General features: G+C 34.6%; 1 protein-coding gene across 8 annotated transcripts in view; it reads right to left on the reverse strand.

Moving 5' to 3' along the window:
* Positions 1-14,639, reverse strand: part of DGKB (diacylglycerol kinase beta) — a 455,069-nt gene that overhangs the window by 240,894 nt on the left and 199,536 nt on the right. For all 8 annotated transcript variants that reach the window (XM_085050831.1, XM_085050830.1, XM_085050829.1 and 5 more), the window contains 6 exons: positions 13,229-13,382; positions 10,426-10,461; positions 8,643-8,783; positions 4,319-4,368; positions 2,921-2,995; positions 2,361-2,480 (listed from right to left, as the gene is read on the reverse strand). In XM_085050831.1, coding sequence (XP_084906957.1) covers positions 2,361-2,480; positions 2,921-2,995; positions 4,319-4,368; positions 8,643-8,783; positions 10,426-10,461; positions 13,229-13,382 — 576 coding nt within the window. The remainder of the gene's footprint in view (positions 1-2,360; positions 2,481-2,920; positions 2,996-4,318; positions 4,369-8,642; positions 8,784-10,425; positions 10,462-13,228; positions 13,383-14,639) is intronic.

Below are 14,639 nucleotides of genomic sequence, written 5' to 3' on the forward strand. Positions count from 1 at the left end.
CTGATCAGGTTGAGAAAAATCTTAAGATATCAGCACTTTTTCATTTTATTAGTGAGCCCAAAAGATTCTTATTTTACTTTTCATTACATAACTGAAAGGAGAGAGATAGACACCCAAAAAGCAGAGTCCTGGAAAGCTAGGTTTGCAAAATCTAACAATGGCATGCAAAAAGAAATAACAGCATCCCCCTAATGGGAATGATGCACTGGAAGGAAGAGCTTGTATAATACATTACATGCTGCAAAACCATCAAAATCGTGCTATCAGTTTACACTAAATAACAGACAGGCATTGGAGTTTTAGCTTTATTGATTTCACTTTTCAATGTCCTAAAGTACACTTCTACTTGAACTGTGTACAAACAGAAGTAGTATGTTTTTGCTGGTTTAAGGAAAAATAGAAAAATTTTGCTTTTCTCTACATATTAGGTGAAGGGTTTCTATAATTAAGCCATTTTAAACATGAAAAGAAAAACAGGAGTCCCTTTAAAAGGCTGCATCATATCCTAGTGAATCATTAATAAATTACTAGCAAATCAGCTCATATATAGGTAATTGACTTCATATAAATTATGCTTATTGAGAAAAAAGATATTTTGCATGCTATTGTAATATTTTTTCCACAATTGTGCATTTATGTCTGTTAAATGCATGAAATACTAGGAATACTGTTGATTGGAGAAACACTGACCTACGCTGATAATAGGATGCAGAATTGTTATCACTATTTACATATTTTTAGTGTTTTCAAAGTAAAGCTATGCACAGCAAGATAAATATCTAATATCCAGTAAAAATGCTCAAAAGGATATAAAGTTTGATAACATAGCTTCTTTCTAACAGCTTTTGCTTTAATATGAAAATAAACAGAATGATCTGCATTAATTTATCCCATATTTTAAGGAGTTCAAAATTTAAAAAGAATGAAATGTAGACACTGAAAAATACTCCTGGAACACCTATACTACCAGTCATAAAAGAAAAATCTGTACTGAAAATCACTATCAGTTATCTGCTACACTGCTTACTTCAGAGCACTTGCTGCCCTTTGTTTAGACTTATTTTGTGGAAATAATGGAATTCAGCCTGACAAAGATCTGTTGTTTGACAACAGGGAAGTAATTCAAGATTTTTCTTACTCAGTCTTACATACAGAATTAGGGAATTAGTACTTACAGTGATCCAGACATATTGAAAGTTAACTTCAATTCAGATATTCTACTTGTAATTTAATTAATAAGATTTTGCAAGACTTACAGATATTCTATTCAACAAACTGGTTTATTACATATTTCCCTGCACTAAGTATCAGTCTGAGCATTCTTCGTGCAAATAAGATACCATGGAGCAACTACAGCAGCCTCGATTTAATTAAAGCCGTAGCACTAAATATGGAAAATAAATATTATTTATTATTTTCGATATCTGAAAATCAATTAAGAAAATATGAGATTAAAATGCCTGAAACAAGCTTAGACAGATGTGTTCCAAATTAGCTAAAATACAGGACAGCAGGTGGCACTGACAACATGCCAATCTTAAAGCAGCTGCATTGAACTGGTGCAAAATTGATCATATTACATCTGTATTATCTTTAATGGGAGGTTGTAAATGTAGAGAACATGAGCTCATCTTTCACAATATCCTTTGGTGTAAGTGTTCCCTTTGATATTGCTTCTTACCATACTTTATTAAGGCAGTTACAGAGATGTAAGATCTTCACAGGGATGTATCATGACAGGACAAGAGCCAGCAACAATTGCTGCTGAAGAAATTCCATCTACATATAAGAACAAAAGCTCTTTCCCTTGAGAACAATTACCACAGGGAAAGTTTGCCCACAGAACTGGTAGAATCCACCTCACTGGAATTATTCAGGCTTGGCAGAGGCCTGGATAACTCAATCTGTAACGCTGCCTGTAATTAGGGACTGAAAGAGATGATGCCCAGAAATTCTTTCCAACCTAGATAGTTCCATGACTCAGTACATTTAGGCCAGACAACCCCCCAGTACCATGCTGAGAAGCCTAGATAGACACTGCTCCAAGCCAGCTGTAACACAGACTTGGGCAGTAAAACACCCTTAACAGATAATACTGCAGCTAGGAACAACATCTTGTTAGCAGGGAAAATAATTCAACTTTTTACAGCTTCCAGCTCCAGAGCCAGCCTGTTAGTTGGTGCCTCAAACTTGCCAATACATCGCTGATGTTGAAGACGCACTTTTGTTCTTCGCGTGTCATTCAGCCGCAGTAAGGAGAAGTAAAGCAAAGTCATCCTTTATAAAGGCCACAGAGAAACTAACCTGAAGGCTACAGTCAACATCTAAGCAGAAATGAAACAATATTATTTAATACTTACATTTTCTAAACCAAGAAGGACCAAGAGTGGGATTGTTGTCATTCCTCCTTGGATCCATTCTTCTAGAGAAACAGTGCCATCATGATCATAGTCAATTTCTTCCATCATTTCATGAAGAATCTACAGTTTAATGACAAATCTCATAAGTTCTAATTTATTATTACTATATTCTAATATACCAGCTTGTTAGGATATGTGCAGATCTCCAATTCCCTCACACAACAAAATCAGAAAAATATAGTGGACTGTTCAGAAAATGAAGTGTCATATTTCTATTTACATTTTATTAACACCTAAAAGTCGCAAACCAATTTGTGTCCTTTGTGCACTCACTTTTAAGACATTTTCAGCAACAAACCGGTTTTGTTATAAAAGTTAATTATTACACTTATTGAAGGTTTCATAGATCAGATTTAACCAGCAAAGTACAGTGCCATAGTGGAACACACCTTCACCTTATTTCTACTTTACTATCCTGTAAGAATCACATGTGGATAGGAAATATCACAGAATTATGAAAGCTGTCTCTAGCAACATTAAAAAATTGTGAAAATACTTACTGGACTTAATTCAGTAATATCCCATTCAAGGTATTCTGCAACATGCATCATTTGAGCAATGATATTTTCCAGCTCCTAGAGATGAACGAAAAAGTATGTTATTTAACGTAATGTTATAAAGACAAATTCTACTGCAAGCAACTAATAATTCAACCATATTGCATTCAGTGACACTGTTTCATCAATGTCCCTAATGAAATCTGCTTTACAGTGGAAGCTCAAGTGAATCTGCTCACTTTGCTCAGGATACCAAAAAACATCCTGCATGGACCACAGAGCATTCAGGGAGGTGAGATACAACCCCACAATCAAAGTAATTGAAAGTAGTTATGTATTCTTCCTTCCCAGTTTTCTTTCAAACTCTTATGTTTTCATGATCTGATTTTCACCTTGTGATACAATCATGTAAAGATCTTTAAATTGCATCACCCTAACAAACTATTTTTTTGACAGCAATTGTATAAATCACAACTTCTAATAGAAATAAGGCATAAAGTAGATTCTATAAACTATTATAGATGTATTTTCTTCATGTGTCACCAGTGCTTTTCTACCCTCATATATATACTTTTGCTTTGTAAACATGCTCAAGTACTTACCTAGAACCATTCTGAATTCTCATTTTTATCTAGTTATCTAACTCATATTTGATATTGCCTAAAATTATGGTACCACATTTATTTTACACCGGTATATAATTTAGCTTCCCTATTTCCGTGCAACTTATGGGAATCACCTCCTCTTCCTTACCAGCCCACTCTATGCTGTCCTGCTTTCAGTAGATACAAAAAATGGTAGAAAAAAAACAAAAGAAGAAAATAAGAGAGAACACTGCTAACAAAATACTTGGATTTTTAGCTGTCAGAAAAAAATAGTTACATATTTTAAAATTATTTCCATATCTTTGATTATTCTTCAGACACTTGGTTGGGCTACTCCTCAAAACTTTGCCCTTAATATTGTTCCTCCATTCTTAATAACAACATGGAAGTTATGACATCTCTCCACATAAATCTACTTTGTGCCTCTCACACTTACCCTTTTTAATAACATCTTTACAAATGGTGCTTTCATACACATCTCCCAGCAGCATACTAGAATTATTGGAATTATATTAATGTGTCCCCTACAGTAATATGATTAAAAATCAGAAGAATACAGAACAGGACTCCATGACAGCGATGTCAGCAATTGAAAATTTATACAGCTTTAGAAGCAGCAGCTTATTGGAAAACCCAAGAGTTACTTGTCAAATGGATGAATTTTTATCGACTATATTTTATACTGCCTCTAATAATTCAGGATAAATATAAACTTGATTTGAATTTAAGTAGTTTTGCATAGTTTTGCCATGCTAACATACCCTTAAAAGGCATTAAAACACATAAATAACATTACCGAACTATCCAGGTATCCATTCCCATCAGTATCATACAAGCGAAACATAACTGAAAAGAAAACAAAGAGAGAAGGAAACTCAGCTAGCAAACATAACAAATACATCGCATTTTCATTTAAAAAAAATCTCCAAACCAAGAAACTAAACAACTAAGCCTGAGTTTCAAAGAAAGGACAAGTACTAACATTTTTGTTTAATGATCAGACTAGCTGTAGACCCATCAAACAAACTGTATTACGTGAGAGGTTCACTCAGCTACAGTGCCTCTAACAAGACATGTTAGTCAGACAGTGCAACTGCACCTTTTCCACACCATCACTCTAACACCTAATTTGGTTTGTGAACTTTGGTTGCCTCTAGAGATGATCTGTCTTCCTGGTGAGTACTACCAAAAGGCCTTTCTCTGTGACCTCACCAAACATAGGATAACACACAAGTGGTCACAAACATTCATAAGCCTGCTTAAGTTACTTTCTACTCTCTTGGCTGCTTCTATCATTATTCAGTACTGATACTGCTTTAGAAATTATTTTCTGGCCAACTAAATGAAACAGAGGATTAATATTTTAAATATCTAATCATCTAAATCCAAGAATGAACATTTATCACAAAATGCCAGCACAACTTGTTCCAGGACCGTACTTGCTTCATCAATCTGAAATGTGTTCCCATCCTTTTTGGGAACCACACAGACAGTAAGATATATTTTGACAATATCCAGAAAACATATATGCTTTCAAGATTGTATCATAACTTGATTCCAGCCACAAGAACAGTTAAGTCCACCATTACCAAGTTATTTGAAAGCAGCAAAGCCTGAAGCTTTCATAGGAATACTATCAGAAGATTAAAAAGGAAATCCAGAACCCTATAAATACCTCAACTCTTTGTCCCTACTTTCAGGGACATCAGAGCTCTGAAATCCAAATACCCACCAACCTCTTCAAAAGTGCAAATTTTTTACCCCTACACCTTATTTTCAGGGATGAAGAAGTCAACCCGTGTAGAGGTGGTTCCAGGACACTGTAATGCCTTCATGGACAGCAAAACCCAAGAAATCTGCTTACAAATTGTCTAATCAGATTTCTCTGGAAACATGACATATGACCTATTTAACATGGAGGAATCCCACCACACTGGATCCATAGCAGATGCCATGACTGTCCAATAAATTCCACAAGCAAAGCTTGCAATAGTTTTCAGGAAACAGTATAATGAGAAGTAAGAGCAAATTCTTAGCAATTAGGAAGTAAAGTTCAGACAGAGTTCGATAATTTTTGGATTTACAGCAAAACACATTTAACTGTTATATGGATTGACTTGCTTCATTTATATCTTCCATCTTGGGAATAAGTTGATCATCTAACTGTGTGGAAAAAACGTAAGCACCATACCTCTCTACCACTTCAGCAATTTTTGCCACTACATTGCACTGCTCTTAAGAGCTGTAATACGAGATTGATGATATTTACAGCAGTGCACTGTTTCAGGCCACAAAGGCCCATTCTTCATTACTTACAGGTTAGGAAAGCCTGTAAAAATATCTTTCTTTGCCTAGAGTTACAGAGCAAAAATGTTTCTGTGTAAAACAACAGCTAATGCCAAAAGCAACCAGAGATCAGTACTGTCTCTGCTAGTATGCCTTCTAACAAAGCTTCTCGGAGCTTGACAGCTAATATTATCTGGCAAAGGTACCATAAGGCATTCACAGTTTCCATAGGGATGAATCACTGAATCACTCTGTGATAAAGTTAAAATCATTTGGTTTTCCTTCCTCCTCCTCTGTGATTCTTATACACTGGTTGAAAGAATGTTTTACAGGATGTTTTAGCATCTGTGATCTTTATCCACCCCAGAGGAGAAGTGCTTACAACTTTTTTTTGTTCCTTTAGCATGAATCAGTACTTCTTACCAGTCGTTTAAAACCAGACATTAGAATAATTATAACTGTTTCACCTTTGTAGAAACAAAGTCTTTCCAATTGAATGTATTGGGTAGTGAAAAGGCTTAATCTGTGTTCTGGGCTAGATTCTGAAAACTATGCTACTAGTGTGGCATGCATTCTCTTTTCTGTTCATACCCTGGTAAATATTCATGTTTATGCTGATTTACACACTCTAGGAGAAAAACACCCAAACCAACAACAAAATGATAAACACAACCAAACAGAAGTTCTGATGCAAAATACAGAGCCAAAGTTAATTTTTATATTTCTTTTCCCATCCCCTTAAATGATAACACTGATTGGGCGCTTAATTTCCATTTCCAGATGGCAATATGACTTTAAAAGGTAACTTATATTCTTCCAATGTATCTCTGTGAGCAATGCTTGGGATTTTCTTTATATTCAGGTCATACATAGATTATGAATAATAGATGTGCTGAGCATGTCAAACACGTGAGGTTCACATTATGTAAGACCTCTAAAAATACACTCTCAATAGGTTAGAAAATCTATTTATCTTCTAGAATATTTGTAAATCTATGAAAATCTGTAGATCATATAGATCCAAACACCAAACATTATTTTCTCCTAATGTAGTCTATCCTCCAGCTTATATCAAATTTTAATTGAAAGCACCACTTTCACATTCTGCTTGTCCTGAATTAAGTTTTCAAACACTCAGCTATGATTAATTTTTTCCTTTTTTTGTAATTTAAAAAAAAATTAACAAATCATGATTTGAATTTGGTGTTAATATTAATGTTGGAAACTCCAGAATAAACCACTTTTCTTTTTTCCCTTGATTGGTACAAATTTATAATTTACATTACACCCACAGGACCTACTGCTTTAAGATTCAGATGAAGAGTTAAATGATACCATTTATTTCTAATGAGAATTCAACTGAAATCAAGAGGAAAGTCTGCGTAAAATGGTGCAGTATAAGCTGAAATTTAGACACTAAAAACCAATAATACATGATATATTTCAACTCTGCATGACAAAGAACAAAACAAACCTATAAAATAACCTATTAAAAATGCCCAAAATTATATGTAGTAAATGCAAATGAGCTTGAATACACGAAGAATTTAAGTATGACACGTATATTAGCTCATGCTCTCTTGCTTCTAAATCATATAGGACAGTCTTTTGCCCATGCAGCTCCTAATGCAGGAAGTTCATGGAAAATCCTCATACAATAATTATCATCTGTTCCTCCTTTACATTTTACCAATTCCTGACCCCAGAGGAGGCAACTGATCTGCATTTCATGCCATGGTTTGTGCACTGAGCTCCTCAGAGCTCTGACAAGGCTTGCATAACTTGCTGCCATGTAGCAGTTATTACACTGTAAGTTAAATTCTGTCCCTGGATCTTAGTTTTTCTGTGCTTGAGTTCTGAATGTGCATTCTCACATACATTCTCATACTCTAATCATATGATACCAAAACAGTATTACCAAATCTGGGGGACAGCACCTTAGCTTTTTTGCTGTGATCTTGCAGCACAAAGCTGCCTCTGTAAGCTAACTACAGGTAACAAAACACCAAGATACTTCAGCAACATGTAACCTTGTAGTGAATTTGTTTTTCAGGGAGAATCAGTCTACTGTTTGCATATCCTATCACTTTGAATATTTGCTTTCCATATGACAGCCTGATCCCACAGATCTTTTATAAGCAGACCAGTTATGTGTATTGAAGTACATTTCATCTCAATAACGACTATATGATTTGTCTGTTTATCCATATGAAAAGATGGCTTCTAAAACTCCACAATAAGGAAAGAGGTTTTCTTCTCTTTTTCTCCAATTCATAAATCAAACTCACAGGATTTGGGTTTTTTGGTTTTTTTGGGTTTTTTTAAAGCAGGGAGTGGCGTTGCACTTTAATGACTCAGGCCCTTACTTAAAAAACAAGTAATTTCTAATTTCCTGTGTCAAACACTCCTTACCAACAGTGACGCAGACTTGGATCATTCTTGGCTTTTTGGTACTCAGGAATATTATAGCGCCCACAGCCTATATTAACAACTATTCTTTGTTTGAATTAGGATGTTTAATACAGGTTATTCACCCCATCTATATATCTCTCAGCACACTTTGTTTTTCTCAGACCTGATACTAATCAAGAGGTGACAGTATAGAGATGATTATTGTAACTACAGAATGCACAATCCTTACTCCCTATCTTAGAGAGTGCTAGGTGGAACAAATTTAGTTTAAAATCTCATCATTGGCAAGAATAAAAAAGAATTTCTGCAATCAGGGTCACCATATCTTTATAATCCGTCTGCTCAAAACTGGTTCATGAATTCAGAAACAAAGTATTTGATGACTTATGGAAATAAATATTAAAAATTTAAAAAGAACATACATTCTAGCTTGTCTTCAGGTCTTCCTCTTTCTAGCAGTGACAAATAGCAAACAATATCTTTCAGCTGGATCATGTCTGGTAAATGGGAGTTGGCAGGAGTGGGAGGTCTCGATGTAGAGGTACCCTTGTTGAGTCTCAGACCTGGAAGTAACACATAGCCTTTGTTAGTCTGAATATATGATATAAGCAGAAATCAAAAACATAATTCTTGCGGGCATTCATCTTTGTTTTATGTGAGTCTCAGAATTACTACTTAATTTAAATATAAATTTTAAAACAATTCATGTTCATAGTTTATCCAGCAAAGGTAGAATTAAAATAAACAATCCAAAAAAACCCATCCTATTATGGGAATGGCATAACCTTTTTAAAATTTGTGCTGATCTGATTTCATTTGACTACAAAAGAATTTGGTAAGTATTTTTAGTCTACCATACTAGATATTAAGTATCAAAAACAATACCTGCCCAACTTGGCATACACTTTGTTGTGCTTGTAGAAGCTTCATCTAATTTACAGATTGACAACAACAACACTAACTGAAGATGTTTCAGTGTCAATGAAAACTCTTCTAGATACCCAAGTGTATTGTTAACCCAAAAACACAGCCAGATGTCAGTGCAGCACATATTTAAATTACTGAAGTCTCAGTGACAGACTCCTGAGAAAATAAAGACAGAATTTAAATAATAGTCGTAATAATTGCTTAGACATTGTGGTTTACAGCAGTTCCAGTGTTGTGGCTAGCACAGTTTTTCCCATGAGAGGTTTTCTTGTGTTTTGTAAATAAAGATAAAGTTTGGATGTTTTGGAACAGTGTCCCAGAACTTGGGCAGTGCAGGCCTGGCCAATCAGGCCTGGGGGAAGGCTTCTGACTGACCAATCTGGGTGACTTTTGAGAACTCTATAAATGTGATGAAATCAAAACAATAAAGGTCATTCCTTCTTGCCACTGAGAACTGATGCTTTCATTACTCTGCTAGCTGCTCAACAGCGACACAGTGTAATAAAAATTTCAAAACTGCCAAACTTTTTGTTTCAGAACAACATTAGTATGACCAGTCCTGATGATATTACTAGAATCTGCAAGACCAAAATGGGAAAAAATGGGAAGCACAGCAAACACAGAGAAAGATGCAATAAAACTTTCTTTAGAAGTTTGTTACATTTCTCACTGATTGAGGGATGTCCCTCCCCCCCCTAAATTTAGCTTGAAAAATTTCATTGCAATCTGAAGACATCTTCAAAAGCCTACCTTTTAAAAGGTAGGTCTACATGTTACAAGGTACACATGTTAAAACAATAAAATTAGGTAAAAAAAAGGGCAAATTGGCATGCAAAAAACGTATCTTAGAATCAATTTCATTTTCATGGTTTCAGGCAAATAATTAACACTTGATTAAATATTTAAATGAATAAAAATATTTAATAGTGCAATGTTCTATTTAATGAGCTTGTATGTCAGTTAAGTGTCATTAAAATTAAGACATTATAATATTTTATTCAGTTAAATGCTACCTTTAATCACACAACTTACACAAATAGATCATATTCCAGTCTTGTGTAAATCTTATTCACAGAATAAAAAGGATTATAAAACCTGGAATAAAGCCTCTCAAAAATAAATAGTCCTGAAATCCAAATGAAAAGAAATAAAATTTTTAAGGTATCTTTTAATTTATCATCAGCTCCAAGGTACAGGTTAAATTACTTCTTGATCTGAGGTGGGAAGGGTTGGCTGCAATGTAATGCCTTACAGATGACTTCCAGTCCTGCTGCTTACCTGGCATCTGTTTCCATCTCTCTTCAGACACCTTAACTGAAAATACAATTTATAAACAGACATGAGTGGACCAAAAGAGACTAAGAGAAAAAACAAACACATTCCTGAGAGATTGATGAACCCTGCTACTTTTCTTGTCATTTTCTCTAGCTCTCATTTACCCTTCCATTCTGCAGAAGAATGTGAAATATTTTTGACAAAGTTATTTTCCAGTGCAGTCAGGTTTTTGTCACTATCAGTAACATTTAAAAATTACTAGATACATAAAAACAAGGGTTTCCATAATTTCCATTTGCACATCAAAACGTACCAATGCACAGTTTTTCCCCTTTAGATGTTACAAATTATCAGGATGTAACATTTTGTTTAATTCATGAAATTAAAGTACACTGGAAAATCAGTATATTTTCATGCACAAACAATTCTTGCATGAGGTGAACTAAACTGCCTCTCTGAACATGTTTTGGATATAACAATTTATCACACAGTCCTTCTAGTACCATGCTAAAAACATATGGAAGCTTCCTAAGCTGGTACTACATTACTTCTAAAGTCCTTAGTAACTGAAAAAGATAAAAACTCACTACAAACTGGTAATAGTTAGTGTAGGAGAAAAATATATTAGGAGGCAACATTAGAGTAAGAAACTACAGTTCAAACAACAGCAATAATAACAGCACCATCCTTAATAATATTATAATAATTATCATTACTATAATTTTACTACACATAAGAATAAAACATATCAAAGAGAAATATTGAGAAATTGAAAATAGCTGAATACAGCCTATACAGGGCAGAATTTAGCTCTAAGTCTGCCAATGACCTAAAACCATAGCTATCATTCGTTCCTACATATGAAGTGTCAACACCATAAAAATACAATACCAGAATCATAAAAGACATTATTTTAAAATAACAGTAATCAGAAAACATATGTGAAAACATGGAATAATAAATAAATATGCACCATTAAATGGCAGCTGATATTGGAATTGGGAGGCAAAAGGTGACTACAAATTTTGGTGAGTGGTTCATGTTTATTACTGACGCTACTCATTGATGAAATCATGAAGCAAGTGCCAACAAAAAGTTAAAAGGAATGAAAGTTGAAATGAAATTGCTCTGTTGAGTCTTTATAGGCAACAGAATCTACATTCATAGTAAAAAAAAATGCAATGCTGGAATTTTATTACATCCAATATATACACTGCAACATACAATAAATACATTTCAACATGTTCTTAGGGATTCCACTGCAAAGCATCTTTAAGGGGAAGGGATTAAATTACTGATATAAATGGCTTGCCTAACCCCATCAGACTTGACAATGAAAATTAGCAACAGAAGTTTTTGAATATTCCTCACGACTGATTACACCACTGTATCAAGCCTGGTCTTCTGCACATGGAACTAGTTTAATCAAAAAGAAAAGACCAAGAAGTTAGGAATGTACTATCTAGACAGCAGATATTTTTGGAAGGAGATATGTGCACGGCAATTCTGATTAGAAAGGATAAAAGAACTCAAATCTGAAGAATTCAATTCAAATTTAAAAAAAAATTATATGTATAAAAAATCATACCATTGTTGTGGTGGGTTAGCTTTGCTAGCAGAAAAAAAAAAGATTTTCCAGTTAAATCTAAATAAACTTAATGACCATTTAAATAGAAGATGATAATGTAATATAGTTTCTGCTTGGTTGGTTCATTGGTTGGTGGTTTTTGTCAAGAAATATAAAGCTAAGAAGCAGAAGTAACAAGTGCTGTAAACAAATAAATAAAAATAACTGAAACCCATCCATTTAATATAGTCAAGAATGGTATGCACTAAAATAAAAAAATCAAGTCAGGCTCAAGGATATCTGAAAGGCTATAATTAGTATTATACACTGAGATATCTATTGAAAGCTAGTGCTTGGTATTTGCAGGAAATGATAAAATTTCAGCTAGTAGCATGTGTACCAATTTAGCACCTTTTGGATGAGATGCAATTTGAAGATACCTAATCTTCATATAAAGAATTTAAGCAATTAAGTACCCATCAAACCATTTGGTACATTGTCAAAGCATTTAAGACTATTTCAACAAATTAGTCCAGCTTCTGCTTTTAGGGACTGGATTTTCATAGACTTCCCAAACTGGTGAAGAACTAAACCAGATATTTCAAGCTAGGAAAGTAGCCATAAATTTCTTTAGCAATGTTTTGTAAAATTTTGTAGTTGACTGCTTTTAACACTATTTTGCATGCCATGTCCTCTGTACTCAAAATCACTTTTAGTGATATATTAACACTTACCCAACATTTAACATATCAGTAGCTGCTAAGAATGCAGGATTAATAACAACAGAATGATACTCAGACAACTCAGAGAAACAGCAGGATTAATAACAACAGAATGACACCTAGACAACTAAGAGAAACAGCAATAAATGGCACAGAAATGGTGGAGCACCAGCAGGAGCCTCCTGCACGAAGCTTGGAGGTGTCTAGGTGTTTATATAGGAGAGCTGGCAACAAGATCATGTAACCATAGCAATCTGATTAGCATTAAAATGACAAAGAATGTCCACTTGGTGTCTCAGCTGCATCATTCTTGTGAATTAAAGACATGAAACCATTTCATTTCCATTCCTTTTCACAGTATTTCCTATCATGGTTGAGTTAGTTTCTCTAATTTCACGAATACCAGAACAAAAAACCCTTAACATGTAGTTAAGAATTCTATATAAATATAGGTATTAGAAGAAAACAACAGGGTAAGAGAACCTTTAGTTCTTATATTACTTATTTTATTACTTACCTCCAGAAAGGTGCTGTGGTTTGTTTTTTATTAATGGACTGCAGTGAGAGATTTTATTCCTAAATGATGTAAAAAGATGTTCAATGAAATCATCTGGTAACTCTGCCTCCAGAAAAGTCTTCATGAACAGCTTGAACCCCTCTAAATCAATTGTCTGCAATGAAGGGGAAGAAAAAAAAGAATAAAAATTTTTGAATGCTTTGTGAAAAAATTCATACTAATCCTTCAAATAATACTCCATTAACAAAAACTTTGGACTGTATTTGAATACACTGATTTCTGAAAATATAGACTGGCACATCTATCCTTGAAAGTGATTACTGAATTAAGTATTATTTTAAAAATTCACAGCATTGTTACAATATTTCAGAGCACAGTGTAAAACAACCCAGAGTAAATTCAGAGCACTTATATCACGACCCTGAAATCAAGTTCCATGCTCTCAAGTTTCTTGATTAGCAACCAAAAGCACCTACAGAGCTCCTAGGGATGTACTTAGAATACCTTAGATTTTCCTACAATTAAGCAGACAAAAAGCAGGGGATTTTTGGACTCCTAATTCAGGGATTGAATGCCTCCTGTCTTTTCCTATGCGTCAACATGCTTTGCTGGTATTTGTCAAAGCATAACTCACCACCCTGCCTCAAATAGGTTCTAAGAATCCAACAAGAGTGCTCAGACATGCAGCATTACTTGGAGGGGAAAAACAAAAACTGTTGAGTCAAAACATTTGATATTTTGTTTAATTTGGTTTTGCTTTTGACAGTAAGGTAAGATCTGATTAATAACATTCCAATGATGATTTCTTCTGTTCAAATCCCATTGTCTGTTTTAAGTCATAAAATGAATCGCAGATCATCTCAAATTGGAAGGAATACATAGGGATCATTGAGCTCAACTCCCTGCTCCTCACAGGACTACCTGGAACTAAACCATATGACTAAGAGCATCATCCAGATGCTCCTGGACCCTGACAGACTTGGTGCCATGCCCAAGGCATGCCCTGGGAAGCCTCTTCCACTGACCAACCACCCTCTCAGTGAAGAGCCTTTTCCTGATGTCTGATCTGAACTCCTCCTGATGCAACTTCTTTCCATTTCCTCATGTCCTGTTGCTGGTCAGCAGGGAGATATCAGCACCTCCCCCTTAAGGAGCGCACAGGCTGCACTGGGATCACAGCAAAGCAAAGCATTATGACCCTATTTTATCCTCCTAAAGGAGAATGAAAATCAAGGTATCCTGAAATGTAATGACACAACTACATATTTGTCATTGATGCTACTCATTACATATGTGATTTTAAAACAGCTTATCAATTATTAATTTGAAAAACATAGCGTCACTTTGTTTATAGATCAAACAGAACAGCAACTTGTCATCATTAAATAATTAAGGGATAAAGCCACATTAT

This window comes from Lichenostomus cassidix, chromosome 2 (assembly GCF_008360975.1).
Source record: "Lichenostomus cassidix isolate B80296 chromosome 2, HeHo_3.0, whole genome shotgun sequence".
In the NCBI taxonomy this organism is placed as follows: domain Eukaryota; kingdom Metazoa; phylum Chordata; class Aves; order Passeriformes; family Meliphagidae; genus Lichenostomus; species Lichenostomus cassidix.